The sequence below is a fragment of the Podarcis vaucheri genome (genome assembly GCF_965113315.1).
Source record: "Podarcis vaucheri genome assembly, chromosome: 6".
Lineage (NCBI taxonomy): Eukaryota > Metazoa > Chordata > Lepidosauria > Squamata > Lacertidae > Podarcis > Podarcis vaucheri.
The window spans coordinates 77,522,431-77,539,032 of record NC_138764.1 but is presented as its reverse complement, the minus strand read 5'-3'; the positions used below and the strand labels follow the sequence as shown (position 1 = coordinate 77,539,032).

Below are 16,602 nucleotides of genomic sequence, written 5' to 3'. Positions count from 1 at the left end.
CTAACCTTAGCACTGTGCAGTCAGGTGACTGACAGATGGTGGTCACACCCACTTATCAAAATAGCCCACGAGGCCGGGCTAATTTTAGGTCAGGCCTTCCAGCTTGATCCTTTTCCCCACCCCACCCTACAGGGAACTGCCTCCAGCCCACATCTCCCAAGTAATGTCAAGTAAAAGAAACACCTGATGTGATATCATCACTTTCTGCATTCTCCACCCCTTTCACTCCAAATAACTGGCTACTGCTTTCAAGGGTCGGGGAATGCTGGGTGTGATGTCACACCATGCAAATGGCAACTACTCAGTCCATGTGACATCTAGTTAGGCCCTGAGGCATCGTTCTAACAACAAGCCTGGAAGTAGCTTGAAAGCCCATTTCTGATCTGTGAGCCAACACAGGCCAGGGCTCTCCCATGTTACAGTTTTCATCACAACACCAGCAGTGTAAGAAAGTACATTCACAAATGAAAACCTATCAGAAGTAGTCATGGCTATTTTCCAGGCAGAGGTCCCATCTGTGTTGCAGCACAAAGCACATTATTCTTTAAGTTTGCAACCACAAGGAAATCATTATGGGGAGGAGAGAGAGAGAGAATGGAGCATTGCCTTCCTTTGTGGGCTGGAGTGGGCAATGCCACAGGGTCAAGGAGGAGTAACAAGCAAACAAGCCTAATTTGTGCTAAAATGAAGGGGTGAAGGTTTGCCATGCCATGCCATCCATCTGTCTGCTGACACTACAGAAGTACTCCCTATCCGCTGAACTACAGACAGGAGAAGACTTTGCATGATTTCAGCTCCTTCTTCTCCCTTTTTCCCATTGCATCCAGGTGTTTGTGTGGAAACTGACAGCCAGTGGACAGCTGAGATCGACCAACTACAGCAGCTTATTGACAAACTGGAATGTAAGGTGGGCCAACAGATGGAACTGGTAGTAATAATACATGATGGAGATGCTGTGTAGAACAGAGATGCATTTTCCCAAGATCCTGGCTGCTTCTCAGGGCATTTGGCTCTGGTCCAAAATACAACTTAGTTCACTTTAATATCATCTCCTGTTGGGGCAGTTCAGGTTCTCCCTAGACATATCTGACTGAATTCTCCATCCTTCGACCAGGGAATCTTTGAGCATAAAACCCTATAATCAGGCACCACTTTCCCAGCCTCTCAAAGTCAACTTGCCTACCAGCAAGGGTTTGGAAGATTTGATTTATTTTATTTTATCCATTAGGCCCCACCTTTGTACCTTTTCTTAGTAGATTATGCTTTAAACCCATCTTTAAGCCAGTTTTAAACTGTCACAATTACCAGTCAAGGGACCCTAAGATATCTAGTTATAGTAAGAGGGGAAAGTACAGAAGCCAAGTGTCAATAGAAATATTGCAACCTTTCTTTTAAGGTTTATTGCATCAACCAAAGCAACCAATATTAACCAACCAAGTCTGAAATGTAAATGGCTTATATATGGTGGGCCCCATTTTGTGACTCTGATGTGTTTCAAATATATGTAAATGCCTTCATAACTATGAGTTGGAGATCCAGACATTGCTCCTGCTGGTAGAAGAGGGTAGGTGACTCCTGGCCACCCCCCTGTAACCCACAGCACCACCTCCCACACTGTTTCAGAGGCTTGGGTGAACCCTGGAGGATTGAGTGACTTGGCAAATGTTGCCTCCCTCCACCTCCCAGCAGAATCCTTCTGTTGAACCACAGAGGCTGAAACGAGCCTTTCTGTCTGTGGAAGGTGCAGTCTGGATCCAACCCAGAGTCTGTTCAATGTACAGCATCATATATATTTCAAAACAAAGTGACAGTAAAATCCTAAATAAAGTTCTGTCCTTAAACAAAATGGTTTTCTTGTGCCCTTTCCGGGATATTCCCAGGGCGAAGACAAAGGAATAAAAGTTTTTATAGAATTGTTTATGGTGCCAGGAGTCCCTTGTCTCCAGTCATGTATAAAGAATGCTTTATACTTCAGAGGGAGGTGATGCATTCTCACAGCTTATATTAAGGTCCATATTCTTTCTGCTGAAACTGAACCTAGCCAAAACCCTAGAATGAAACAGAGAACTAAGGAGCATCTCTAGAGGGTGTTTACTGTGAAATATTCCAGAACGGTAGCTGTGTTAGCCTGTTGCAAAAGGAAAAGAGAGGGGGGACGGGGAAAGAAGGTCTTGTGGTCTTTTAAAGACTAACAAATTCATTATGGCATAAGCTCAGTGAAGTCAACCGTAGTCCACAAAAGCTTATGCCACACAATACATTAATGCATATATTAACATGTCAGGAAAAATTGTTCTTTCCACTTTCCAATCTTTCTGGGGAAGGACCATATCTTAGTAGCAGAACATCTGCTTTGCCTGCAGAAGGTGCCAGGTGCAATCCCCAACCTCTACAGGTATGTCTGAGAATGTCTCCTGCCTTAAATCCCAGACAGCTTCTGCCAGTCAGTGTATACTCAGTGCATACTGAGTGAGATGGGCCAGTGGTCTGGCTCAGTATAAGACAGGCTTCCTAGGCTCCTATGACATAGGTTCCTATATACCATTTGACTCACTTCCTCGGGTTTTTTACCGTTCTGCCTATGAAAGAAGATGGGACTTCTCTGCTGATGAGATTATGAAATATCATCCTCATTACCTTGGAGCTGATTCATAAATGCATGCTCGTCATTTGCAGCTGAAAGTGTGAACTGCCTCTGTTGAAAATCATTGTGTCTGGAGATAGGAAAGTTCTGCCTATGGCGTGTGGTCTCTTAAGAGTGTTCCATACGTATGAAATACCATCTGATGTTACCCTGATTCCTACACATTACACTCACCCGTAACACATTCTGTGAGACATCAAATAACCAACTGCTAAAACTCCCACTGGTTTATGTCTGGATACCAATAAAAATGGCTGGTTTTGCTTCTGGGAAGAGCTCAGATGCACACAGGCTAGACCCTAAAGGGAGTGGGATTCCAAATCTGAAGAGTCTGTCATGCTTCTTCTCATATATTACATTGCATCAGGCCAACTTACCAGGGTTTTTGCTCTGACATACTTCTACGTAGTGCTTTTTTTCTTTTAAAAAAAAGTGTTTAGGGGTACTCTCATTTTGACTCAAGAAAATAACCATTTTATAGTTCAAATCGGAAAAAATAAATACAGTAATTGGACAAAAGTACAAAGATTCACAAAATGTTTAGGGGTATGCGTACCCCAGAAAGAAAGCACTGCTTCTATGGCAGCCAAGTCTTGGTTTGTAGCAACTGTGAATGCTGGCAAAAAAGGGCAGTCATTAAGTCAATTATGCATTTCACACTTTCACATTCATTTTCCTCCTTTTGCAATAATTGTGCGTTTCTGTCTACTCAGAGTCCAAGGCTGGAACCTCTGAAAGATGATGCGGTCTGCAAAGGAAGAGATTCTTCTGTAAGTTTAATTGTGACCGCTCCGTTTATTTGATAATCAAAATGAGCAAATCTTCAGCCAATGTGCTTGGGATACTATTAATATACTGATGGCTACAAAAGAAGATGATTTAACGACCAGATGGAGTAAAGGACAGGGCTCCTATGCCTTTGAGAGCTGCGTAGAGGAAGGGATTTTAGAAAGAGCAGCTTTTTATATCACAGGGCTACAAGGGTGAGAAAAGTTGCCTCCACCAGATCTTTCTCTTCTGCCCAGGGCTGCCAGTGGTGTTGCAGTCTAGTCCTCTAGTACTTGTGATCACTCAGCAAGGGAGGCTGCTAGTTCCAGCTTGTGGCGACATGTTTATATGGCAGCCTCTGAGGAAGTTTGATCAAAACTGACATTTCTAAAGCTGTCAACCTTTGAGAAAATATGTGCCATTACAAAAGGGGACTCCAGACTGTATTTTGCTGGAAGGACTTAAGCACATTCCAGGAAATGTAGGTTGGCACAATTACAGTGGATTAAAGCATTCTGTTGCTTCAGTACAACAAATTCACATTAAGAAATAAATAAATGGGCTTTTTGCCTTTAGGATAGCAATGGTGAAATGTATTGTAAAGCATGGGAATGAACAAATGAGTAATGGGGAGACATCTAAATGCCCCACAAACACATCAGGATGGATGCAGGGTGAATATTCATTGTAGTATAACCTCTCTGCAACCAAACCAGAACAAATGTGCAATAAAGACCAAAAACAATTCAGCCTCCATGTAAGTTGCATGCAAGCAAATTAGGACGAATGCTCAATAAATGGGCTGTCTGGAGGAGCCCAACAAAAATTGCAGAAGCCACAGTGTGTCTTTAAATGAGCAGTTTTTTGCATGAGTTTTGAACTAAAACCATACCTAAAGTGGGTAAGTCATCTCCCAGGAACAATTGTGTCGTTCTGAGAACTTTGCTCACTTTGCATTTCTCATTCATGGAGCTTAATCAATGTATGATCACAGGAAGGGCTCCAAAACATCTGCCATAGCCTTTGCACATAAGAAAGGAAAGGATGGATGGATGGATGGATGGATGGATGGATGGATGGATGGATGCATGCTAAAAAGTGTTCTGTGCATATGACGGGGAGCTATAGTGCACTGTCAATGCTTCTGAGATCTCTTGTTATCTGCATGCTCTGGATCAAGACTGCTGGAGGGCATCATGCTAGGGATGGTTGCTTCTTAAGCAATAATACACACATTTTCCTGAACTATCTTTCTCTCTGTTACTCTTTGTTTGTCACTGGTTTCTTCTAGAAAGTTGCCAAATCAATATAAGTGGGTGTTGCAGAACCTGTTTGGGTGGGTGTGTTTCTAGGTGGAATGCAGTCCTTAGATACAAAGGGCTACCTTTGATCATAGGGATATTGCATGTAGCATACTGGAACTGGGTCTATAACCCCTCATCATCTCTCTTCCCCCTCCTGCCTCTGCCACTTTCTGCAGCACATCCTGGTGGCACAGAGACAGATCTCAGTGGCAGACAGTGGATTAGAGGCATTTCGCCAAGCTCTCCAATCCTACACAGAAATCACAGCCGGACAGAGCAGCTGCCTACAGTAAGTCTTCCAGAGTTTGACTTTCATAGGCTGTTTGGATGAGAGATGTTGTTAAGAACAGCAATTGTGGCTTTTGTCGAACTCTCCATCTTCAGGCTATTAATTTTAACTCACTCTCCCAAACAGCTTAGTGGTATTATATAGAACAAAGATACAGGGTTGCTTTAGAGTTATTCCTGGGAAAAAAATATCTATGAACTAAATTGCCCACCTAGCATCCCCCATAAAGTAGATGAATGCTGCACTACAAGATACAGACTCATTACAGGGAAATATTATTACTCTTTTTCTGTACAGATGGCAAAACAAACAGAAGCACAGAAAGAAAATTGCACACTCAGATGATTGTGAATGCAGACTCTCCCCCCCCCCTTTCCTAGTTCTGTAATTATTTTTGCTGTTGGAAAATGCATTAAGTAATTGGAAATGTACTAGTAACCGCCTGTATTTTACTTCCAAATACTGGGGAAAAACAAAAGCATTCATCATTGAAACAGCGAGAAAGGAAGAGTCAGCAGATTAAGTTACTGAATTAATGAACATACAGTAATAATAATAATAATAAACTTTGGGAAGGTATTAGCGTTAATCAATTATCTTCGTGGGAAAGTTGGCACAATTTCATTGTTTGCTGGAATTGGCTTTGTGATGGCAGTTCTTCAAGGCAGGATATGGTCTGAAGGAGCATGAGACTATGACCTTGCTGGGTCTGAAACTATAGGAGAACCAAAACGCAGTCATCTTTCAGAAGTTACACTTATATAAACTTTTCTCGGCAGTTCTCCAACCAAATAATATTTGGAGAAATGCATATATTTGGAGGGAAGCATGCATAGAAATGAATATGTTAGTGAAAATAACAGGCAGTTGCTAGCAAAAATGTGTACATTAGCCAAAACTGTACACAAAAAATGTTTATTAGCAGAAAGGCACACCTAAAATGCTGAAGCATTTTAATGAGGATATTCAAAAAATTAAATTTGCAAAATGCTGCAGAAATGCGGAGAACCAAATCTAAGATTGGAAAAATGAGAAACTGGGAGATCTGAAATCAACAAATCCTTCGATCCCCAATCACCAGTATCCCCCAAAATGTTAGGCTGATTTATCTGTGCCTTGACCTCATCACAGTCACCCACATTCCACATCACTGGCAGCTCCCACTGGCAGGAAAACAACATGGGTAAATATGCCTTAAGACTCATAGGAGAGTGGAAGGAAACTTGACAAGGGGCTACTATTTTTGTCAGCAACCTGGTATGAAGTATAACACCCAGTTCCATTCAGAAAAGGTTCTGTAAACAGATTCTATTTAGTAGAGTTTGAGGCTAGTATCAATTCTTGTGAGTGAAGAATATCGGCTTGTCCAGCAATTTCATTAAAGTCAAGGTGACGTGGAAGGTCAAAGCATCAGATAAAAAATTCAATGTCTGCTAGTCTACCGAATGCAGGCTGTGCAAAAAGATGGGGCTGTCACAACAAACTAAATGATCCTTTGAATAGCACTGGCAGTTCTTAAACATCCTTGTGAAGACAGTTCAAGAGCTAGGCTGGCTGTGAATCCTGGGGTCAGAGACTATACAGTGTCTGACATGTAACGATAACATTTTCCCTCATGGCCTGTCTTCTTTTCCTGTAGTGTGTCTGCCCACAAACTGTCGAGCAATGCCTGCTTCATCCTCTATGAGTTTTGGCAAGATGTGGCTTCATGGAGAAGGTTGGTGGCTCCTGACAATTCATGCAGTATTTGTGGGGAGACTGAGTGGCGGGGGGAGGCCTCAAAGCGGATGTCCAGTTAACATGGGCCAGTACTCAGGGATGATGGGAGTTGCAGTTCAGCAACATCTGAAAGGCACCACATTGGCTACTCCTAATCTCAGAAGTCACCCATAGAAGAAGAGGTTCCATAAGACTTGCCTCTTGTTACCACCTGATAGAGATAGAGATAGAGATAGAGATAGAGATAGAGATAGAGATAGAGATAGAGATAGAGAGAGAGAGAGAGAGAGAGAGAGAGAGAGAGAGATACCGTCCCAACTCTACCCATTTCTTTGCAGCCACCTGCAATCAAACTACAGTAAGAAGTTTCAGCGTGCCATTATTGACTTATTGGACTCTCCAGAACTTTTGACCACCATGCTCTTTCCAGGTTGAGTACTGATCGATGTAGATTTGCAATTTTGCTTCCAATTTTGCTTTTATTGCTTTTTTTTTAAAGTGCATCAGACCTAGAGGTGAGAAGGCCTGGAAAAAACCAGAAAAATGGGGAGGGGACCAGTTCCCCCCTTTTTTCCAAACTTAAAAAATGGCTTTGGAAAAGGGGGGGAAACTGGTTATTTCCCCAATTTTTCCGGGGTTTTTTCCAGGCCTTCCCATCTATAATCAGACCTCTTAACATTACATCAGAAACAGGTCACATAGTGTGTCTCTATTCTGATCTAAAATTTATTTGGCATTTCAGAGCTGTGTTCCATGCATCATGGTCCTTAGAATAAGGTGTAGTTATTCTTGCAAAAGAAATTCTTAAAAATTATTAGACTAAAATGTAGCCCAGTCTGCCCATTTGAGCAGGGCTGGTCCAAGCCATTTTGGCACCATAATGGTGCTTTGCCCTCTGCACCAGGGAAGAAGGGGTGGGGGGAGATCTATGTCAGGAACAAATGGGGGTGGGAAAGAAAGATGGACATCGGGTTCTCCTGCCCCAGTGGACCCTGCTGCCTAAGGTGGTCACCTCACCATGCCTCATGGGTGGGCCGGTCCTGCATTTGAGTTATGTGAACCCCTTGTTTTTGTTTCCTCAGCTTGCTGGTGGATCATGAACAATAACTGATCTCCCCATGGCATTCCCTCAAGGCAGCCAGCACGTGGATGGAGCAAGCATTCTCTTCGCAAGACACCCTTCCTTCCAGGATTGTCCTCCCACCCTCTTCAGTGTTGCTTTTCTCATCTATATTAATGTGGAATGCTTTTACCTTCTTTCCTTCTGCAGCTTTGGGAATGGGGCGGCACTTTGGAATGCACCCTGCAATCCTTCCTGAACGTCGTCTTCCTGCCACCTCCTACCATTTTGACATTAGGAGTTTCACCCAGAATAATGCCATAGCCTTGCTAGCCTCTTTGATGATAAGAACAGCCTATTATTTTGGATTGTTGGTGCTACAACAGTCGGTTTGACCATCCGGCATAGCATGATGTACCTCCACTGTCGGAGGCAGCACGGCTATGAATTCCAGTTTGCTGGGAATGACTGGTAGGAAGAGTGCTGTTGTGCTCAGGTCCTACTTGTGGGGCTTCCCATAGGCATCTGATTGTCCACCCACCATATGAACATGGGCCTTTGGCCCAATCTAGCACGCTCTTCCTGCATTCTTAGGATGGTGCCACAAAGGGAGCACAATTCATACAGATTGTTGTGGAGATGTGAGGTGCAAGGGCAATATTGGAGCTGTATATTGTCATCCCACAAAGCTTTGGGGATAAATTAATGAGAAGACAGAACAATTTTTAGGTCAGCTGTAACCAGCTCTTTCCTGCCCTGTGCCTGAGGTCATTGCAGAGTGCTTAGGAAACTTTGATCAAGGAGGGTAAAATTAGAAGATTCTCCAGTAAGGATCAATGCTTTCCATTAGGGTCTGTGTGCATTTTGTGATCCTGCAGAAGTGAAACAACAACAACACATACATACATACATACATACATACATACATACATACTTAAAGCCCGGTCTGACCTCTGAGATCTAGGTGCCATATCTGCAATGTTCAGTTCAAGTTAAATGGCAGCCCCTGACCTTTTCCAAATCTGCCTTACTTGTTAATGTGATCTTTCTGAGCATCACTTCCTCAATTTATTGATGCATTTATAGTACCCTTGACAGTGTGTTCCTTACTAACAAGCTTAAAGAAAGGTGATCCAGGTCCTAGTGCTAAAGTAGAAATGTCTGAGAGGCAAATAGGTCATAATTAGCATCAGAGCCAGAACAGACAACACATTTTGTCATCTATGGTATCACAGTACCATGAGTAGCTGACAGAGGAAATTTTGCCCTCTTGTGTTATTTGTTTCAAGATAGACATTTTGCTCAGAATCTCACCAATATACATGCAGCAAAGGAGTATGACCAGTGCTATTTTTCTAGAAAAAATGGTGCCAGAACTCACCATGAACTCCTTCTTTGTTCTCCTAAAATGGCAATGGCACCTACCTGAGAGGTGCCAGAACTGAGTTCCAGTGAGTTCCAGCTGAAAAAAGCCCTGAGTATGACTTAGGCAGCTGTGATCCTACAAACACTTATCTGAGAGAAAGTCCCATTGAACTCCATAGGAATTACTTCTGCATATACATGAATAGAATTGCACTGTTAGGCTGTAATCTTATGCATACTTTCATTGGAGAAAGCCCCAGTGGGGTGTCAGTAAATATGCTGAATTGAACTCTTAATCTTAAAAAGGGATGTCCACTGGTGTGCCCTCCAGATGTTGTGAACTACAACTCCCATCAGCCCCAGCTAGCATGGCCAATGGTCAGGGATGATGGGAGTTGTAGTCCCCAGCATTGAGGTGAGGGGAGACCCACCAGATTGGCTATCCCTGATCTAAAACTAGCCTCAACTACCTTTATGGCTTTGAGAATATTCTCAAAGAAACATTAGGAATATAGATGAGCATCACCAACAGAATTTTAATTATCCTCCTAAAAATAGAAAACTTGGTGAAAACAGTGTCTTTTGGTGGGTGTGGGTGTTAATTTTATGTATTTACTGAATTTCAAGATTGCTCTTCTTTATCCATAGCAATCACAAGGCCATTTCCCACCAATTTCTCCAGCAATCTTAACACACATGGTCAATAATAAAAGCACATTTTCATCTCAAAACACAGCAGTGTAGAGTAATAACCCAGGGTTTTGAACAACTAAATTACCCTCCATCAACAGAGTCCTATATAAAACACTCAATACTGTCCTTTCACATTGATTTTTTGGGTGGCTTGCAAGACTGCAAATAATATAAAGCATAACAAAAAAGAGAAGAAAAACAACATCATGAAGCAACAATTAAAAGCATCATAGGACCAGCTCAGTTTTTTAAAAGCTGGCATTTGAAACATGGTCCTGAAATGTCTGACTTTCACACATCATCTTATTAAAATCTGCAAAGAAAAACAAAGCATCAGGGCTGAAGAGTTAAACACTCCCCTCCATCCTCTCTATTTCTTCTCTGCTTCAAACTGCCCCTCCCTACAAGTACGTTGCTCAGATGGGTGTGACGTATGCCTGTACCATGATGTGTGGTTTGTCCCTAAGCAGTGGTGCATTGATGGTGGCTGCTGCCCCTGGGCAGAAGAGATTTGCTCCACCCATTCAATAATAAATCCTACATGTCTACTCAGAAATAATTCCTGCTAGATGGAATGTGGTTTGCTCTCATGTAAAAAGTAAAGGTAAAGGGACTCCTGAAATTAAGTCCAGTCACAGGTAAGTGGGGCTAAAACTGTGTTGAATCCTGAATAGGATCAATCTGGGCAGCTTTGGTGGCAGGAGAGAGAAGCAGACTGCCTGATAAACACAAAAATCCTCCTCTCTCTCTCTCTCTCTCTCTCTCACACACACACACACATACAGCTCCCCCCACCAACTCAACAGTGTTGCAGCTTGGATGAAAATAATCTACTGGAGTTTCAAAGCAAAATTTTTAAAGCATTTGGACTTGGGGAAAGGGAGTGTGTAACTTGCTTTCTTTTATTTTGGGGAAACCTCATTAACAGGAGACTAACTTTCTAGAAGGCACAGGTGTGTGTGTGCAGGGAAGTGAAACTAAGGTGCATGTTCCAGTCAAAGATAATCAACTTTAAAACCCTATTGAAATGAATGGCATGTGAAAAATGCTTAATTTTGGCTGGATCATGTCCTGTGATTTATGCCATGGGGCAGAGATAACTGAAACTGCAGTCTATTCAGCATAGTGGACATCAAAAAGGGAGGGAAATAATCAGGGGGAGGCTAGATGCAGAGGCTAGAAATTTATTTTCTTTGATGGGGCTGCTCCTTCATGCTGCTCCATGCTATTCTCTAGGTCAGGGGTCAGCAAACTTTTTCAGCAGGGGTTCGGTCCACTTTCCCTCAGACCTTGTGGGTGGCCGGACTATATTTTGAAGGGGGGAGATGAACGAATTCATATGCCCCACAGATAACCCAGAGATGCATTTCAAATAAAAGAACACATTCTACTCATGTAAGAACACGCTTGATTCCCGGACCGTCCGTGGGCCGGATAGAGAAGGCGATTGGGCTGGATCCAGCCCCCAGGCCTTAGTTTGCCTACCCATGCTCTAGGTCTTACTTCTAAGTAGACATGCAAATGATCTGGCTTCTCTTACAATCTGCAGTATGTGGGGAATAATTGTGACCTACTTTACCAGGGTGCTGTAAAAAGGTAAGAGACTGAGATGAAGTGTGTGGAGCATTAGAAATGATAATGTAAACATAGAAAGCATCACCTTCCTAGAGAAGAGAAACAAAGTCTGACCTGTCAGCTCAAAAGCATGGGGGAAAGGAGAAAGGCCAGGCCTGCTGCTACTGCCATGTACAAGCTTCCTCCAGCACGTTGTACTTGGTGGGACAGCACTATAGGATCTCATCTCTCAAATGAAAGCAATTTAGCTCACATGTGCAGTGGCTGCTCAGCATAAAATAACCCAACATGGAATGAATCTCAGGTAATTTATGTCACCCAGTCAGTGCATGCAAGCAAGCTGAATTGCAATCGCTCCTAATCAGGAGCCTGCGGTGCATATCTTCCCATGAATCCCCAACTGACTAGCCTAGGAGCAGGGTGGTCTGCCGGACAATGATGCAAACAAACATGGCCTCCTCAAATTTGTCCCCCAGTGCAACTGCCTGGTTTCCCCTCCTGCAAATACTGGTACGTCTCTGTCCCTAAGGGGAAAAATGATTCACAGAAAGCCCTCTTGCTCCTCTCTTGTGGTTCTAGATGGCGGACCACTGCCAACAGGCAGCTCAGCAAAATTTATTCTGCTATGAATAAAGTGAACCTGAAACAAAAGCAACTACAACAAAGAAGAACAGAAAATTGCACGCTTTTCAAATCAAGACATTGATTTCTCTGAAGTGGCACTTTGCCATCTGTAGCGCATTCTATGTTCTGTGAATATTTTTTTCCAGTAAAATAAGGAGTCGTTTTCAAAACGAGAGAGGGAGAGAGAGAAGCAGCTTCATTTATTTTACTAATGCCTGGTTATTTAGTATTCCTTTTGTGTATATTCAAGGCTCTGCCTGTATTCAGTAACTGACACATGGCTGTGTTATCCAGTTTTCCTTATCTCTTAATAAACAATTCCACACTCCTGGACTGGATTGGTTGAGTTTTAAGCCTGCCTCCTCTGATGAATTTTCCTAAATGTATTTGGGTGAATAACCGAAGCTAAAGAGAGTGCAGGTTCCCAGATGGAACTCTTCAGAATAAGGCCACTCAGAAACACTTATTCTCCTATAAATAAATGAACCTTAACATGCATACAAAAACCTAAAAAAACAAGGGAAAGCATAAAATAGTGAGCTTGGGGGGGGGGGCAGAACCAAGGCATTGATTTCTCTGAAGTGGCACTTTGATGCTTTGCCATCTGTATTTTCTCTATAAATGTACAGTAGTGCCTTTGCATTCAATGATATATATATATATACATATTTTTAGCAGGTTCATTTTGAAATGTCTTGTTTATTTGAACATTTAGGGGGAAAGAACACAGGGTAGTCTTCTTTAGTAGTGGAATATGAAGGAAGGCTTTGGTAACTACAGAAGCTGGTTATTCAGTACAGGATAAGAAGCTAATCCTTAGATGATATGATGGGATACTTCAATGGATTGTGAGGGCATTGCTTGTGGGTTGCCTGGGTGCCAGTAATGGATGTGAAAGATTACAGGGGCAGATGTCAGTGGATCTTCAGTGACACTTGGGCATATTTCATTATCAGCTCTAGTAAGCAAAACTTCTGAGAATTCTAATGGTGGTGCTTTCACGAGGTGTCAACATTACTAATGGCTACTATTGATTCTTGCTCTCTCATAGCAGAGTTAGCACATCGGTGGTTTGGTCAAGCCCATTAAAACTTGGTTAGATTTACCTCTGCCACCACCCACCTTTAAACAAATGTTCGCCACAAAAATACTTAGGCTGGACTAAATCACAGGCAGCTAGCTTTACAAACAAGTGAATTTTTTTACTCACAGCGTTACAGCAAAAAAGGTTCCAAACAACTTTTAAAAAGAAAATAATTTGGTTTCTTTACAAAACCAATCTTGCAATCTTCAGGTTAGCAAAGATGCAGGCTTTAAAATGTCATTTTAGAGAGATTCAGTTCACTTGCAGGGAGCCATGGCCACATGACTCCTTGTTCATTTGTTCCAGGAAGAACGAAGCAGGAGAAACTGAGAGGATGAGGAGCCGAGGCTGCTGAGAGCCTGCTAAACCTCACTTGCTCATGTAGCTAGAGCTCAGAGCTCAAGTTGACCTTTTCACGCAGGCAAGTGTGAGTCAATAACTGTATATTACAACATGGCCTCCTCCTAGGATTGTGTGTTCCCCTCTCCCTCTGTGTGGCCAAGAGGAAGAGTTCAAAAGCTTCTGCTTCCACACTGAACTCTGGTTAACGTTAATTATGGTTAGTTTAAGCAAGCTGCTTTCAGAAACCACAGTCTGAAGTTGGTTTATGTGGGAGAGCACCTGCTTTGTGGAAGCTGCTGGGTTCAGACTCTCCAGCATCTCTAAGTAGGACTGGGAGGTAAGGTCGCTCATCTCGCTTTATTGGCCGAGGGAGCCAGCGTACAGCTTCCAGGTCATGTGGCCAGCATGACTAAGCCGCTTCTGGTGAACCAGAGCCGCGCACGGAAACGCCGTTTTCCTTCCCGCCGGAGCAATACCTATTTATCTACTTGCACTTTGATGTGCTTTCGAACTCCTAGGTTGGCAGGAGCAGGGACCGAGAAACGGGAGCTCACCCCGTCGCGGGGATTCAAACCACCACCCTTCTGATCAGCAAGTCCTAGGCTCTGTGGTTTAACCCACAGCGCCACCCTTGGACTGGGAGGTACCCTGGTCTGAAACTGGCAATTAGGGCAGAGTCTACATTCCGCTGAAGCTGCTTGCCTACTCCAGCCCCCATTGCTTAGGGTGTATTTGTTTGTGTGCTGTGTATGCTCCATGAGATCATGTGCACACTAGCACGCAGCCATTGGAGGGATGGCAAACTTTCATTGTTTCCAGAGCACAATATTGAGCTAGATGGGCCAGTGGTCTGGCTTAGTATGAAGTAGCTTCGTATGTTCCTATGTAAACCATTAGTATGGAGTCTTTGAGCCCAAATTTAGCAAAGATATTGCATTAAATATATTTTCAGGCATCTTGGAGTGCTTTCTTATTTGGGGTTTGTAACATAAAGACACCACCCTCCCCTGCATAATTTTGGCATCAGGTGAAGGATGCTTGAAATAGTCTCCATATGGCAGCCTTAATGTTTTGAACAGTTTGCTGGGTGGAACCACCTGTATTTTGTGGACACTCCACATGGCACCACTGGGCATTTTTAGTCATGGCGGCCAATGGGGTTACTGAAACTCAGGGTGATCCACACGGCAAACCGCTCTACATTTTGCAGCGATCATGTGGAACAGTTGCCATGCAGAGACAACTTCAAGCAGTCCCACATGACAGCTTTAACTGACTGTCTTTGCTCTGTAATGTCCAGAAACAATTTTATCCACCTGCCTATTACTCTTCAACAACCACTGTCCTCTTGGGGCTGATTTTACAAATCATAACACTAGCCCAAAGAGGTGGCTCTATTGCTTTGTGACTGAGTGCACTTTACTTGTCCTGTTGTGCTAAAGATATGTGGGGAGAGGCACCTTTAGAGATGGCAGGATTCAAATACAGACTACTGAACTTACAAAACTGTGCCCCCTCGATTGGCACTGGAATAGATACATGGTTTGCTCTTCCTTCACAATATATCAGTTGTTCTACGAATTATTAATGTAGTTGTTTGAAATGGGCCATCATCTGAGCCCCCCCCCCGAAGACCTACTATCTGTTTTGTGGTCTAGTCCTAAGATGGGCAGAAAAATCAATGGCTGTTACGTTAACATCAATCACCTGTCTTATTTTACCATTCTTGTTGCTACCATTTATGCAAGCATTCTTCATCAGATAAGGTTGATTCTTGAACCTTTAACGTACTGTTCAGGATCAAGGGAAGGACTGTCCACCAGTCACAGAGTTTTAACACCCCGCCACTATTTCTGCAGCACTCCTTTATCAGTCATACAAAAGGGATCTGGTGGTGGCGGTGTTTTCTTTTGCAGGGGAAATCAAAACAGGCCACATTTCCATTTGTGAAATTGCTGCAACAAGCCCCATCTGCTTTCACAAACTGACAAGAGACCTAAAGATAGAGAGCATCTGTGATTTCTCATAGGTGATTTTATGCAAACAAGGCATGCAGAAACTCAGATTTGGTCCATAATTTTGTAGATGCAGCAGGAGTCACCAGTTCTGCTCCCAATTATTGTCACTTTACACCAGTAAGCAGAATTTCACCCCATCCCCAGGACTCATTTATGCCACTGCTACAGCTGGACTAACCAATGAGAATTAAGCTGCAATCCTAATCTCACTTACATGGGAGCAATCCCTATATAAATCAATGGGACTTACTTTAAATGAAACACGGCCATCCTTTAAAATTTGAACTTTTACACATTTTCTGGTACATGTTTCCAACCAATGTTTACACAAATAGATGTATTGAGAAAAGTGTTCATAAAATATGTACATTAGTCAAAACCGCATACAAAACAGATATTTATTATAAGGAATTTGCCCTAACATGCTGAAAAGTTTTCACGGGGATCTTTTGATTAAAAACACTGCAAATTGTTGCAGAAATAGGGATAACTGAATTTATGATTGGGAAAATGAGAAATTGAGAGAACAAAAATCAACAGATCCATCTACCCTTACTTGAATAGGCATTGTTAAGATTGCAACCTTAGTTACCTTCACTTGTACTTTACAGATGCAACCTTAGTTACCTTCACTTGTACTTTACAGATGCTGTTTTGAATCACTTAATACTGAATCATAGCTAGATGTGTCTCCCTTGCTTCTTTCTACTCAGTCCTGCTCAACATCCATACTTTCAAGTGTCAGTCATGCGTGGTTGTACTGACATTTTATTAAATTTGTTATGGGCTAGGTTTTAACGTGATGGGGTTATGATCTTAAAGCATGTTAACCCAACATGTTGCCTCCCCAAACTGGGATGTGCGTCTTCCCAGCTGTGTTCCTGCGCAGGTCAAGTGCCCCCTAAGAATTCATGGTGCCCAAAATGGCCGCCAGCTCTCACAAGGGAAAACAACATCCCAGTTTTTCTGGGACACTTATGGGATATGTTAATGATAATCATACTTAGTTTAATTGTGATATTTTTGTAGCCCACCATGGAAATCACCCTAGAAGTATACACAATAAACATCTGAAGACACAATGGGGTTCAGAAATGTATGGGGAGCCTCCATGGAT

The 16,602-nt window shown here is 42.7% G+C and overlaps 1 protein-coding gene across 1 annotated transcript in view; it reads left to right on the top strand.

Annotated features, from left to right (window-relative positions):
* The window catches only part of NECAB3 (N-terminal EF-hand calcium binding protein 3), an 82,829-nt gene extending 74,708 nt beyond the window's left edge, over positions 1-8,121 (top strand). The window contains exons 8-13 of the mRNA XM_082226378.1: positions 828-907; positions 3,358-3,414; positions 4,893-5,005; positions 6,645-6,722; positions 7,063-7,154; positions 7,807-8,121. Coding sequence (XP_082082504.1) covers positions 828-907; positions 3,358-3,414; positions 4,893-5,005; positions 6,645-6,722; positions 7,063-7,154; positions 7,807-7,835 — 449 coding nt within the window. The 3' untranslated portion in view covers positions 7,836-8,121. The remainder of the gene's footprint in view (positions 1-827; positions 908-3,357; positions 3,415-4,892; positions 5,006-6,644; positions 6,723-7,062; positions 7,155-7,806) is intronic.
* Positions 8,122-16,602: the final 8,481 nt, after the last annotated feature.